Source organism: Chiloscyllium plagiosum, chromosome 36, assembly GCF_004010195.1.
Source record: "Chiloscyllium plagiosum isolate BGI_BamShark_2017 chromosome 36, ASM401019v2, whole genome shotgun sequence".
NCBI classification, from domain to species: domain Eukaryota; kingdom Metazoa; phylum Chordata; class Chondrichthyes; order Orectolobiformes; family Hemiscylliidae; genus Chiloscyllium; species Chiloscyllium plagiosum.
The window spans coordinates 22,015,056-22,030,341 of NC_057745.1; the positions used below are offsets into that span (position 1 = coordinate 22,015,056).

The 15,286-nt window shown below is 38.4% G+C and overlaps 1 protein-coding gene across 8 annotated transcripts in view; it reads left to right on the forward strand.

The window, feature by feature from the left end:
* The window catches only part of mef2aa (myocyte enhancer factor 2aa), a 186,833-nt gene that overhangs the window by 53,998 nt on the left and 117,549 nt on the right, over positions 1-15,286 (forward strand). For all 8 annotated transcript variants that reach the window (XM_043677534.1, XM_043677528.1, XM_043677532.1 and 5 more), the window contains exons 2-3: positions 1,600-1,780; positions 10,937-11,140. In XM_043677534.1, the coding sequence (XP_043533469.1) occupies positions 1,727-1,780; positions 10,937-11,140 (258 nt within the window). In that variant the 5' untranslated portion in view covers positions 1,600-1,726. The remainder of the gene's footprint in view (positions 1-1,599; positions 1,781-10,936; positions 11,141-15,286) is intronic.

A 15,286-nucleotide genomic window follows, 5' to 3' on the forward strand; every position in this document is an offset into this window, starting at 1 on the left:
GGACAAATTGCCTTGCTATGTTCCATTAGAATAAATAGAACTTTTTACAAACAGCAAGATGCAAACTCTTCCGATATTCACGTATTCCCTTCTTTTTGACCAACTATCTAACATTTCAATTGTTGGCACAATCTCTGCTTCAGTAACTGTTTACTGTGTTTCACAGGCTTGTATCCCTACATGTAAAATAGACATTTCTGTCTGCTGTAAAGATTATACAGGGATATCTTGGCATATTTTTGTGCCAGCCAGTTGTTCTAGTCTCCGCCATCACTAGGAGCAGAGAAATCCCAAGACATTTTATAACTATGCTAAGACTTGAGTTACTAGGGAAAGAGTGGACCTATTTGAGACCAAAGGGGTATCTTGTGTATGGAGCCAGAGGACGTGGGTGAGGTCTTAAATGAATGCTTATCTGTATTCACAACTGTGGTTACAATATCTTTCTCCGTTTTGATTTGGGTTGGTGAGGTTCTAGAACATATTAATCTTAATAAGGAGGAGGAGTTATTAGATGTTTCAGTGGTTGTAAAATTAGATGATGAGATGTATCATAGGCTATAATGGGAGGAAGGGAAGAGACTGGGACCCTGGTGGAGATATTTAATATTTTGCTGGTGACAGGTGAGATGCCAAATGACTGGAGGATAGCTAATGTTGTTCCTTTTGTTCAAGAAGGACAACCGGGTACAGTGATAGATTTATCAGCTGGTAAATTGGGTAGAGTCGTGGCAGATGGAATTTAATTTTGATAAATGCATTTTGGGAGATTGAATAAGGGAATCCTCATGGAGCACTGAGGAACAAAGGGACCTTGGTGTATAAGTCCATAGATCCCGAAAGGTGTCAGCAAAGTAGCTAGGTTGGTGAAAAAGGCGTCTGGGATGCTTGCCTTCATTAGCCAGGGCCTAGAATATAAGAGTGAGGAAGTCTTTGTTTTAAAAAGTTATAAAATGGTCAGGCCACAGATGGAATATTGTATGCAGTTCTAGTCACCACATTATTGGAGTGGTGTGGTTATACTGGAGAGGGTGAAGAGGAGATGCACCAAGATGTTGCCTGGGATGAAATGTCTCTGTTATGAGGAGACCCTGGATAGGCTGGATTTGTTTTCCTTAGAGCTGAGGAGCCTGATGGGGGAAACTGATTGAGATATTCAAAATTGAGAGGCATTGATAAAGTAAATAATGAGAATCATTTCCACGTGGTAGATATGGCATGAGAGAGAATCTGTTTCCACTTACTCCATCCCATCAGATCCCATCCCTCATAATTTTACAAACTTTGTTCAAGTTGCACGTTAATTTCTTTTCTAATGAAAGTAGCCACAATTGTTTTTGAGGTTGGTTTTTGTATTTGTATTTTCTTATCAAGGAGCAACCAAGTGAACCTATGCTGTCATGTCGATCGTCTTGATATCCTTTAATATATCATGTATACTTGCTCTGCCTTTGGAGTTATTCATTTTGGAATAAGTTTTATCTGTTGCTTTTTTTGTTTGAAAACAAATTTAACACTAAACTTGTAACAGAAATGGTTTCCTTAAATCAGAAATGTTCATGTATCATAATTGTTCATTTTCATTCTCTTTCTCTCTAGGCTTTAAAAGAGGAGCTAAGCCAGCTAGGTCTACAAAAACGTCAAAAGAAGTCTTGTACCATGAACTAGAAAATCTAAGTACTGACAGAGCTAGGATTGTGAGCTGATATATTAGAGGACATTGAAGATGGGGCGGAAAAAGATTCAGATCACAAGGATTATGGATGAACGTAACAGGCAGGTAAGAAAGTAATCTGGAACTGTGAAGAATGGGTTTCATTGCACTTTCAAACTATGTTGTCTCCGAGGTTTACTTTTGCCTGGGCGTGGGGTTTGGTGATGTAATGGTAATATGCCTGAACTAATCATCCTGGCTAGTGCTCTGGGGCCACAGATTAGAAAATTTCAATAGAGCAGATTGAGATATAAACACAATTAATAAAATCTGGAATTGAAAATATCATTAATTATTCGTAAACACCCATCTGGTTCACGACTGTCTTCTGAGGATTGAAGTCTGCCATCCTTTTCTGGACTGGTCTACATGTCACTTCACGTCAATAGCAGTATTGTTGAGTCTCAACTGTCCTCTGAAATAGCCAAACAAGTCATCCAGTTTCAAGGGCAATTAGGGGTGGGCATCAAAGCTGTCCTAGCCAGCATTGCCACATCTTATAAAAGAATCGAAAAACAAAGCAATTTTACCATATTATAATCAGAAGATACTGAAAATTCTCTGCACATCAAGCAATGATTGTGGAACAACTTTATTACATTGGCTTGGTATCCAACTGATCTGCTAATACTTCAATATGATTTCTACTTTTGATGTGTGAACTGGGTAAAATTGTCATTAGCCCACTAATATTACCACTTGGAATTAGGATCAGGGCTGTTAAGTTACACTGTCTAATTATCCATGTTGATGTGTTCAATTCTGGATTCTGAATTGGCCCCAATTTCAAATAAACTATTTAAATAGTCACCTGCAGAGAGCCAGTTATTTCTGCAATCCATTCTGTTCATTGTACATGCGATTTTGAAAAAAATTGTTTGTAACTGATACACACGCGTACGTAAGGCTGTGTGTGTGGTTACACAAAGATGCCCTTGGGAGCTGTACACCAGGAGCCAGTAGTATAAACAAGATTGCTTCATTCTGTGCCAATACAGAATTGCATGCTAAGAAATGGAACATGACATAAAATTGGTGTAAAGCAGTATGTCATTATGTTTATTCATCTACTGCAACAAGGTTGGAATCAATTAGAATTCTTTTACCACTTTCTTTTCTTTTCCAGTGCCTGCAATCTATTAGGAAATGCTCATGACCTTTTTAAAAATCAGAAATGTCAGTGTATTGCAAACATATTCTTGTCTAAGTAGATTTCCTTTTCAATGCTGAAATAACAAACAATGTCTGAAACATTTTGGATGTAACTTTTACCTAACCTGATAATGGGAAATGAATTTGTTCAAGTCAGTCTCCTGACTTTACACTCTTCCAGTGTTTACTCTCCACTGAAATTGTAACTGGTAAACATGTGGTAACCACTTGAACAGGCCTGCTTCTTACCCAGTGGAGTGTGTTGAAATTATTACACTTACTTTTTTCCTTGTTTGATCTCTTCTCCTGGTGTAATCACTCTCCTTCAGCCAGAAATTACTCTATGCTTTAATTCAAATGCCTTGAGTTCAGTCCCCATTTGCAGTATTGCAGTTCAATGCTGATTTAGATTTTTATTAATTCATGGGATGTGGGCATTACTAACTATCCCAGCATTTCTTGCCTACTCCTAATTATCCAGAGGGCAATTAAGACTCTACACGTTGCTGTGGGTCTGGAGTCACATGTAGACCAGATAAGGGCAGCAGTTTCCTTCCCTAGAGGACATTTGTTGTCTGAAGTTCCATTGTTTGGATGAAGTACCCTTTAAGTTTGTTTGACAGTTATATCCCTCATTGCATCAAACTGAAGTGATAGTTGCCTTACAGAGATGCTGTATAATTTAACTTTAGAGAAACTTGCCTATTATGGGAATTACATTTGATTCTTGACTTTGATCCTGATGTCACTGAAGTTGCCTTTAAGGCCATTGGTGACCATGTACTGAACTACCTAATGTCTTGCTTCTAGGATAATAGTCACAGACCTTTGGTCTTCAATTGGTTTTCAAGTAATTTTAATATAGACTGTCAACAGCTGAATAATTCACATTTTCAGTACTAATGTGACCAGCTTTTAATGGTGAGTCCTCTGTGTTGTTTCAAGATTATAGAATAAGTGAATATAGTTGAGCGGAGGGAGAGAGAAAATCGCTAGACCAGTGTAGTGAATGAATGAGAGCCAGGTTGATCTCTCTGACTGAGATTTTTGATTGGGGGTTGTTAACCTGGGCCAGTCAGGGAGCCCCAGCTAACACACACAAATTGGATTGTGCTCCTCTCCCTTGTAAAATTGCTGTCTCTTGTATGCAGCTGTAAATGTAACTGTTTGTTGTAAACTGTTTTTGTAATTTGTTTAATAAAAATAAAAAAAAATTGGATTGTTTCAGAAACATTGGATGTTTTCAAGGAGTTAGATATAGTTCTTAGGGTTAAAGGGATCAAAGCATACAGGGAGAAAGCAGGAACGGGGTATGGAGTTGGGGAATTGCCACCTTCCTAAGGGACAAGTAAATGCTGGCCAACCAGCAACATCCACATCCAATGAGTGAATGAATCAGAGGAAAAAAAATATAAACTGGAGGTTTCGAAAGTCTCCTCCTTCTAGGGAATGATTCTGAGCTGGCTGGTCAGAGCCATTGTGCTGTGCACATGTAAATAACTGGTGACTTAGTGGTTGGCTACCTGCCTCTGTGCTGTTACTTCAACCAGTAATCCAGAAGCCCAGGTTAATGTTGGAATTTGAATTCAATTTACGAAGTCTGGAATTGAAAACCATTCTCTCTAATGATCACAAACTTATCCCCAATTGTTTCAAAACTCATCTGATTCATTAATATTTTTTAAGGGAAGGAAATCCACCATCCTTACCTGGTCTGGCCTAAACGTGACTCTAAACCCATAGCCATGTGGTTGATTTTTAACTGACTGCTGACATGGCCGAGCAAAGGTCAATTGGAGATCAGAATAATTGCTGGCTTTGCCAGTGACGTCCATGTCCCATGAAAAGAATAAATAAAACATTTTCTGTTATGAGCGACTAGTGTTTTTCCCTTGCATCAATAGAACAGCAAGAACTTGACATGGTCAGTGGAAATATGTCCCTCCTTGGCGCAACCATTTTTATAGCTTAGATCATCTGTGGTGTTGCATTATGTGTGGTTTTGGCAGGTGGTAAACTTGCAGTGATCTTAGGGAGAAAGCGGGCCAATGTGGTTAATTTTTAGATTGCTTTTGTAAAGAGCCAGTGCAAATGAGAAGTCATCTGAGAGGCACTTGGCCTGTAAATATATATAGTTATTTGCTAATATAAATTTTTATTGAGATTCAAAGCATTTCATCATTGTATGAATGATTCCAACTCATGTTCCTGCTGTCTTTTTTTTTAAAAAAAACATCCGGTGTATCAACTCATTTGGGTTTGAATCCACACAACTGTGACTTCTACAATCCAATTCAGTACCTGCACGTGCTGTACAAACAAAATCAAAATGGTTGTAGTAAATGTTGTATCTTAATTAGGTTTCATTTTACATCACATTATTCACTTCCTGAAAGGGCAGGCGTATTTCTAATAATAATATGATGTTACTCGAGAATCGGTTGCTGGGAGCCACGATTTGCCTGCGCTGTGGCCTGGTTACAAGATGTTACTAAAAGCATGTGCCTTTTATCACCATTGCCCTCCCTCCTGCTGCTGCTGCTTTGTTTACTTTAAATGGAGAAAGTACATGAGGGTTGATATTTTTTTCTGATACCCAACCAAGAATGTGCTAACATTGCCGTTTCGTTCGCTTCACTAAACTTTTGGTATGCACAGTGTCCACATCGGCTTTGATGATGAGAACTCAACATTAAATTACATGCAAGCAGCTTTAAAGGGGTGACAAGTAAGTTTCAAAAATGCAAATTGGCCATGTTTGGGGAGAGCACCATTGACTACAATCACCAAGGCTTATAACATATTTAATGAGCATCAATCCATTCAAAGTTTGTGTTTGGGATGGAGCTGACGGAAATTGCTTGGTGGGAGGTGATGGTGAATACGGTAGATGCGGAGGCGCAACTGCATATGAGCATCCATGTGATGCAATGGCCTATCCTTTTAACCCTAGGTTTGCAGGAGCATGAAATGGAACAGCAAGGGAGGGAGGAAGCCTTGCTTTTTGGTGCAAAGTATAAATCTCTACTGGGCAGAGCATGCAGCAGGGCTAGGAAAAAGCAAAAGGAAACTTGATGGATGCAGCTAACTGTTCTCTGGCAGTCACCTCTAAAGCAGACATCAGCAAATGATGCAACTCTGCATTTGGGTATCTGCTGATCCTGACCCATGTTCTCAGTTCTACATGACTGACTGCTAGACAGGTGTGCCTATGCTTGTGAAGCATAGAATCCCTACAGTATGGAGGCAGGCCATTCAGCCTACCGAGTTCAAACCGACCCTCCAAAGAACATCCCACCTAGAGTCATACCCCTATTCTTTAAGCCTACATTTTCCCATTGTAAATCTACCTACCCTGCACATCCCTGGACATTATGGCCAATTTTAGCATGGCCAGTCCGCCTAATCTGCAAGTCTTTGGTCTGTGGGAGGAAACTGGAGCACCTGGAGGAAACCCACAGAGACAAAGGCATAATTTTCGAACTTGACTGGAGGCCTGTGACCAGTGGGGTGCCACAAGGATCGGTACTGGATCCTGTGCTTTGTCATTTACATAGATGATTTGGACACGAGCATAAGAGGTACAGTTAGTAAGTTTGTAGATGACACCAAAATTGGTGGTGTAGTGGACAGCGAAGAGGGTTACCTCAGATTACAACCGGATCTGGATCAGATGGGCCAATGGGCTGAGAAGTGGCAGATGGAGTTTAATTCAGATAAATGAGATGCTGCATTTTGGGAAAGCAAATCTTAGCAGGACTTGTACACTTAATGGTAAGGTCCTAGGGAGTGTTGCTGAACAAAGAAACCTTGGAGTACAGGTTCATAGCTCCTTGCAAGTGGAGTTGCAGGTAGATAGGATAGTGAAGAAGGCGTTTGGTATGCTTTCTTTTATTGGTCAGAGTATTGAGTACAGGAGTTGGGAGATCATGTTGTGGCTGTACAGGACACTGGTTAGGCCACTGTTGGAATATTGCATGCAATTCTGGTCTCCTTCCTATCGGAAAGATGTTATGAAACTTGAAAGGGTTCAGAAAAGATTTACAAGGATGTTACCGGGGTAGAAAGATTTGGACTATAGGGAGAGGCTAAACAGGCTGTGGCTGTTTTTCCCTGGAGCATTGGAGGTTGAGGGGTGACCTTTTTGAGGTTTACAAAATTGAGGGCACTTGATAGGGTAAATAGGCAAAGTCCTTTCCCTGGGGTCAGGGAGTCCAGAAATAGAGGGCATAGGTTTAGAGTGAGAGGGGAAAGATATAAAAGAGACCTAAGAGGCAAACGTTTTATACAGAGGGGGGTACGGGTATGAAATGAGCTGCCAGAGGAAGTGGCGGAGTCTGGTACAATTACAACATTTTAAGAGGCATTTGGATGTGTATATGAATAGGAAGGGTTTGGTGGGATATGGGCTGGGTGCTTGCAGGTGGGACTAGATTGGGTTGGGATATCTGGTCGGCATGGACGGGTTGGACCGAACAGTTTGTTTCCATGCTGTACATCTCTATGACTCTCTGACTCCACACAGAGAATCACCTGAGGCTATAATTGAACCCAGGTCCCTGGTGTAGGGAGGTAACAGTTCTAACCACTGTGTGGCCTGATGTGAATTGGTATAGTCTGCTTGCCTGTCTGATACATTTCTATTCTTTTTCCTCTTACCATTCGGGGTTCCCATTGGAAAATCCATTGACCTAATATTATACACAGTCAAAAACAATTCCGTGTCTAAACTCTTGACACAGGAAAGAAAACAGCAAGCTAAGAGGTGGGTTCAGCACTTCATAGAATGCTTGAGTCAAAATTGGGCTATGTGTAAAATCAGCACATTAAGTAAGATAACCTCCAATTGAAATTACCGGTTTCCAGAACAATCAGTTGCTTTCTGAAAAATTAGCATTGAATGATAATTGAGTGAGGCCAGGGGGATCTTTGTTATGGTTTGTCGCTTTTTGGTAAAGCTTATTTTATTTTTCATTAAAGATACTAATAATATTTAAGTTAAGAAAGCTGCTTAAACTGCTAACTAAATACCTTTTCAAAACCTTCCTGGTAGCATAATAATGATGTACAGTTATTTTTAATATACCGTAACTGAATGAAGCTAGGACCTGATAAGACTGAGGCTAAAGCTCCATAACCTGAGCTTGGTGTGGATCTCCTACTGTTTGTCTCCTACAGCAAAACTCTTCATATACTCACATGCAAACCTCTAGATTGGGTTCCTTCATCGATCATTCATTCTGGGATAGACCATGTTTTTTTGGGCAGGAATACAATCCTATCCTTTTAATTTTTATTACCTGTGGCAACAGATTAAATAACTTGAAGTTTTGTGTGTCTACCTGAATTAATTAATCCATTCTAAAAGGAACCCAGTGGCATTTTATTTTCTTACAGCTGATTTCTTACCAAATATGTTTGAAAGATAGTGTCCATTGGACTTTGTGATGTCTGGTCAGAAGTCCCTAAAATTATTCTGCCTGTCAAGAGTTTCAGATTGTACAAATTCTGCCCAAACAATAACAACTTACATTTTTTTTAATAAACACTAAATCTAATAAAATACTCAAACACGAGCATTATAAAGCAAAATTTGACACCGAGCCACCATAGACTTTGTAGCAGTTGATCAAAAGATGATCGGCTTTAAGTGCTGAAAAGAGGAGGAAAGCTGCAGATTGAGGGGTCAGGGCGAGGCAAGATGGTGGGTGTCTATGCATGTGTACCTGTGTCCATGTTTGATCATGGAAGGGGCTGGGGAAATAACAGTAAACCTGCAGGAAGCTTGGACCAAGGAGGTAAATCGAAGAAAGAGCTGATTGAGATTATCCAATCATAGCAACACATACATGTTGGAGGGGAGGGGACAGAGATTTAATATGGTTGAGTTATGCTTTTTTTAAAATTCCTTCATGGGACGAAGTCATTGCCGGCTAGACCAGCATTGATTGCCCACCTCTAATTGCCCAGAGGGCAGTTAAGAGTCAACCACATTGCTGTGTGTTTGGAGTCCCATTTTAGGCCTGACCGGGTAAGGATGGCCATTTCCTTCCTTCTCTAAAGCACATTAGTGAATGAGATGGGTGTTTTTGAATCATTTGACTATTTAATTCCAGATTTTTATTGAATCCAAATTCCACCATCTGCCATGAAGGGGTTTGACCTGGCTCCCCAGATCATTACCTGGGTCTCTGGATTAACAGTCCAAAAATAATACCACTCAGCCATCACCTCCCCCAATGTTCTTACGTAGTGCTTAAAACAAAGCTTTGTACCTTTTTTAAAAAATTTTTAAAAAACTTTTATTTGTCATTGAGTTTCTTATAATATTTTATACATGGATATAGAAAGTTAGGTTTCATTTGATATAAGTGTAATGGAAGAATAGCAGGAGCCGAGTGTGCTCCTTTTTCTGGAAATTGAGCATTAAGTTTTGAATCAACCACTTTATAATTTTATATTCATTTTCTAAATTTCTCATCTAATGAACTTGTTCAGTGATGGTAAAATAGATGTCTGTGTAAAACTGGCCACAATCCAGCAAGCTTGTTAAAAGATTTTTGCATTAAACTTTATAAGGAAAGCTAGTTGTTACTGCTTTTTAAAATTTCTCAATATTATTTCCTGAAATGTAGTCATTACTCATGTCACTTTCTGCAATGTTGCCCAATCATCTAGTGTGATCTGCTTACAATGGATGCTGTTGGTGTGGGACTCACCATGTGTGAAGCTAGGCTGACTTCAAGCTCTGGCTACATGTTGACATTTCTGCCATCAGTCACTGGATAGCATTTTGAAGCATAAATTTATCTAATTTTTCTTATCCTTAACCTTGACTGAAACTTAGTATAGACCAGATCTTGGACTTCTTTTTGGGAGTCAGTTGTTCATTAGGTAATAGATTGAATGTCGCTGTGTTTTGCAACTTGAATTCCCATTTTTGAATTACGTGAATAGGATGTGATGTCAAATAGAAGTAACATTTTTGCTGACACAAAATACTGCCAATGTTCGAGAACCGAAATTAAAGCAAAATGCAAGAGAAGCACAGCAGGTTTAACAACATCTGTGGGAGAGGGGGTGGCAGTGGTACGGAAGCCATTTTTTTTTTTACTAGGGGCATGGGTTTGAATCCCACAATGGCAGATAGTGAAATTTGAATTAAATAGAAAAACAAATCTGGAATGAAGCAAAAGCTAGCCTAATGAGAACCATTTAACCATTGTGGATTGTTATAAAAGCCTATCTGGTTCCCTAATGTCGTTTAGTGTGGGGTCGCCAGTCACATATAAGGAAATTTCTTTCCCTAATGTGGTTGATTAGCCATTTCAGAGGGCAATTCATTCATGTAACTTAGTTTGGGCCAGCCTTACTAGCAACAGTCTATATAGAAATACAGCAATTCAAAAGAAAGAGTTAAAGTTTCTTCTGAAGCATATTTAACTCAATTAATATGCAACTTTAACTTTCTTTCTCTTTGTACTAGATGCTGTCAGACCAACTGAGTTTCTACAGAATCTCCTATTTTTAGTAAACATTTTTGCCACACTGTTTTAAGATCACTTTTTTCTCAATTCAAAAGAGGAAATGTAAATTTGACCTATGGGAAGAAAGTTTTAAAAATTATTATAGAAGTTGATTATTTTATGTAGCGATAGTAGGGATTTGACACGAGGAAGCTGGAGCTAAATAGATCAATTTTAATTAGAAAATTTCTCCAAAAATTTATTAGACATACCAGGTAAAATAGAAAAGACCATATTTTCAAATACTTTGGATGGGTTTAAATGATGACCAGATGCATTTTGAGAAAGGGAGAATAAGGAGATATGGTAAGGAGTGGAAACGAAATCTGCCATTGAAGAATGAGATTTTGGGATAAATAATTATTAAATATCTGTTTTGTATTAAATTGATTTCTGCTTTTTAACAAAAAAACAATAGAATAAGTTTTAAAACCATTCCTTTCATCTCCAGGAATTCACACTGTTATTGTAAAGTTGTGCAATGTAAATTTTCAAAACTTCAGATTTGGACATAAGTTTTCTGTTTTTCCTCTTTCTAATGCAGGTGACGTTCACAAAGCGAAAATTTGGATTAATGAAGAAAGCCTATGAACTGAGTGTACTGTGTGATTGTGAGATTGCTTTGATAATATTCAACAGTTCAAACAAATTGTTTCAGTATGCTAGTACTGACATGGACAAAGTTTTACTCAAGTACACAGAGTATAATGAACCTCATGAAAGCAGAACCAACTCTGATATTGTTGAGGTAGGTACCATTATTGCATAAATTTGATTTGGTTGATATGTGTCCCAATTAAAACATTTAAATTTTGCTTACTAAAGGGGCTTTTTTTGGCTACCAGCAGGTTAAAATTCCCAATAAACTGTTCAAATTTTGGAAGTGCTCTAGAATGAGAGCTGAGTTATGTCTTTTAGGAGAGTTGAGGCTTTTTAATTTGTAATGTCACGCGTGACAGCAGCTTGGTCTGAACAGCAGTGCTGCAAGGTAAACAAGATGGTACAGATGTCTTTGGAGCCAATGTAAATACTATTGCTGGAGAATGGCTATTTTATTCTGATTGCAGTAAGCTGTGTTGCTCTATCTGTCCACATAGGCTCTCAGTGCAGTTCTGCACTCACTAGCCCATAATTACCATTTGCAAACGAGAGAGAAGTTATGGCAAGCAGTGAACAAAATCGTGAATCTTGTTTTTTATGAAGAAATACGTTCATGTATAAAAGATTCAATGCACAATTATTTTAATGTTCCAGTATTATGATATTTGGCGCACGTGAATGTTTGAATCCAGTATGATGGATCATGGGGAATGTTAAGATCCCCTTCAATTAGTAATATGTAGCATTTGACATGGAGGTACCTTGTAGAGATGTGAAAGTCACATTGTCCATTAAGATAGATTGATGAGTATCTGATGCATACTACAAATCCCTGGGTATTAGTGGTTGACAACCAGGATTAGAGAGAGGAAGCAGACAACAGAAAGGCAGGATTCCAGATTAAATTTGTACATGTGGATTCAACCTTTTTGTAATATGAGATGTTTCTCCTTGGATGTTTGACTATCAGTAGAAGTTTGGTTCTACTGTTGAATAGTATTATTCTACAGTATTCAGTAAGAAGTGAAAATGTGGAAAGGAACTATGCTTCAGTTGGCTTCAAATTATGTTGTGTGTAGGAGGGGTTGGCTTTCTGTTTGGGTCTTTATGGGGGCTCTCAATAAGGAAGCCATTTTCCTGGATTGTCAGAAAACTGCTCCATAGGGAATACCACAAATTGGTAATCCTTCCAGCTAATTGAGTTCAAGAAACTCCCAAAGCTGACTTTATTCGATTATTGTAAATTGAATAAATTACTGATTTTTTTTTTTAGGATTCTTCGATCAGGCTAGAGTTGACTAAAAGGACTTAAATTTTGCTTTGGAATCCTCCAGAACAACAACAACTGTCCTCCTGTGTCTGGTATTTTCTTCTGTCACATATATCTCTTGCAACGAACAATGCAGTGCTTCACAACATGAAGCATGTCATTGAGTTATCCATTTAGGAACAGAGCCACTGAGGGATGCATACAGTGACATTGCTGCTTCAAAATTAGGCCAGTGTATCCTGTTTGCTTGCATCAGCACTATCCACTACTGCTACTAGCTAAAAATAAATGAAAAATAAATACATTGCACACGTCAGTCCAGTAGTAAGGATGCTCTAAAATTGTTCGAAATGATACACAGAAGGTTTATTTCTCAGTAGCTATTATCCTCACATACTCCCTGTCATTTAGTTGAATGATAATAAGCATTTGGTGTAGTACATTCCAATTAACAGTGCTGTGTCTTGTTTTTCAACTATCTGGACTGTAATTCTACTGTATCCTCTTCCTTCCTGAGGGCATTGGTTTTTAATTTAAAAAGAACTTGTTTTTGTCTCTGTTTTCAAGTTTGTTTATTTTTATCTTTTGATTTAATTCCTTACGTACAATGGACCTTTGCTCTGCAGAAAGGATGGCTTGTTGGCAGATTCCCAGATGCTTGACTATGTTAGTTTGGAAATGATTAGTCGAGCTGGATAACAGTAGCTTGCAGTGATTTCCTCTTGTCTGTTTATTTAAGAAATGCTTCTTCCTCATTATCCTGCCCCCTAACTATATGCCTGAGAATGGGAACTTGACATGAGGTATGTTTGGTGCAATCCCATATCTAATTGACTTCTAATGCGTTGTTGAACCCCACCTTTACACATGTGAATGAGATCTAAACAGGCTGTACCTCTTTCCCTCTCCTCAATCTGGCTAAATTTGGTTAACAAATATCGTGCAGTGTAATAATTTCATTGCCAGTGACAAATTAAAGCAACTGATCTTTGTAAAGATGTGAAATGGTTCAAGCTCTAGAATGGTTTCATCTTGATGTCTATGTGAGGAAACGAAACCTAATTTATTAACAAAAGCATTTGAGGACAAATAGTCTTGAGAAGTAGTTTTGTCTCAATCAATGCAGAGTAAATACAAGCAGAATAATCCTGATGTTGGAAATCTGAAACAAGCACACAATGTCAGAGGAACTCAGCAGGTATGGCAGTATCTTTTAGAGAGAAAAACAGCATCAACATTTTGGGCCCAGTATGCCTGGGCTCTGAAAAAAAGAGTCGTACAGGTCTCACAATCTGTTTCTCTCCCTACAAATGCTGTCAGAGTTGCTGATTTTCTCCAGCATTTGTTCTGCTTGAATATAATCAAGCAAGTTGACTTTGTTCATGGAATGAAGATTATAACATAACAATGTTAGAAATTCAAATGGAATATTGAAGGTATTTTACAAGGAAAACAGAATGTAAAAGATTTCTTAGTTTTGCTGGCATTGGTGGGGTCATATCAGTATACTGTTTGTTTCCTTATTTAAGGAAGAATATAAACTGCATTGAAAATAATTTGAAGACGTTTCCCTACACTATTTCATGCAAAAGGGGTGGGACCTTGTGTGGAAATGTTGGTCAGGCTGGGTCTGTGTCCACTGAAGTTTAGAAGAATGAGAGGTTTTTAGTATAATATTCAGAGGAGGCCTGATATGATGGATGCTGAAGGTATTTTCTCTTGTGGGGAGGATAGAAACTAGTCACCAGGAAGAGATTTTTGTGAAAATAGAACAGTCACTCCCATTTAAGATAAAGATGAGAATTTTTTTCCATCATGAGTCTTTGAAATACTCTCATCTATAGTTTAGTATTAACTCAGACCCCTCTGTGTCTGAAGATATCCTATTGTATATTAGTTAGCTGTGACGAATCCTCTCTTTTTGATATTGTGGTATAAAAAAATCCAAATCTAATTTCTTAAGCTACTAGGGTAAAATAAGCATTGCTGGATAAGATAAAACACTCTAACAGAAGTAAAAATATCAGACATCATGCAGAATTCAGCATCATTGGAGTGTACTGAATCATTTACTGATGTCTGTTGATTGTATCCAACTTTGCTATTGTACTTTGAGATAAGGAGCTAGAATTTCCTCAGGTTGAAGTTTAAAACATCTCCCAATAATTCTGTTGCATTGTCACACTACCCAGCTAGTTGATCAGACTGAAGCAAAGTTTACAACTTCATCCTGTCTGAGTTGGATTAACAATATCATCAATATTTTTCAATTCAACCTTGACTACCTCTTTCCCTACTTCTGCCCTTTCCATATCTTTGCTATCCTTGCAATCTTTCTACAGGGCTTTCTGATCTCTACTTTCTGTAGCCTCTTAATTTAAGGAACCATCTGCTTCCCTTTCCTCCATTACCTTATCCTTAATGACACATATGTATCATATTTTAAGATCCTTTTCTTTCCCAAGTTCTCCATGGCTTTTCTTATCTCCACAAACTACTGCAGATTAGCATTCCTACTTTCTTGCTTCGATCCTTTTTTACAGTGCTCCCTCTCCCTCGCCCCCCCTCGCTCTCCCTCCCCCCTCGCTCTCCCTCTCTCTCAATGCAAATTGACACCTCACTATTGTTTGAGAGTTTAAAAATCATTTGTGTAGTGGTCATTGGCAGATATATCACCTTGAGAATTCATTAGTGACTGATAGTATTCAGAACCTAAGGTAGTTGTCTCAAGAGACAGCTTTTATTCAGCAATTTGCCTGCTGTCATGTCCCTAACTCTTGTCTAGTACCTAATCTGTCCGATGTTGGGTATGTCACCTTCCTTCTTCATCTGGCTTTGAATATTGTGGGCTCACCTAATTCCAATTTAAGGAACATGGCGAGCAATTGAAAAGTTAAATCTGCCATAAGTTGGGCATGATATGGACAATGTAAATAAATGATTTAAAATATAATTCTGGTGGTTGTACATCACTGGCATCCAAACTGAGTACTGCTGCAGTCAGGCCCTCAAAGTACACTGCTC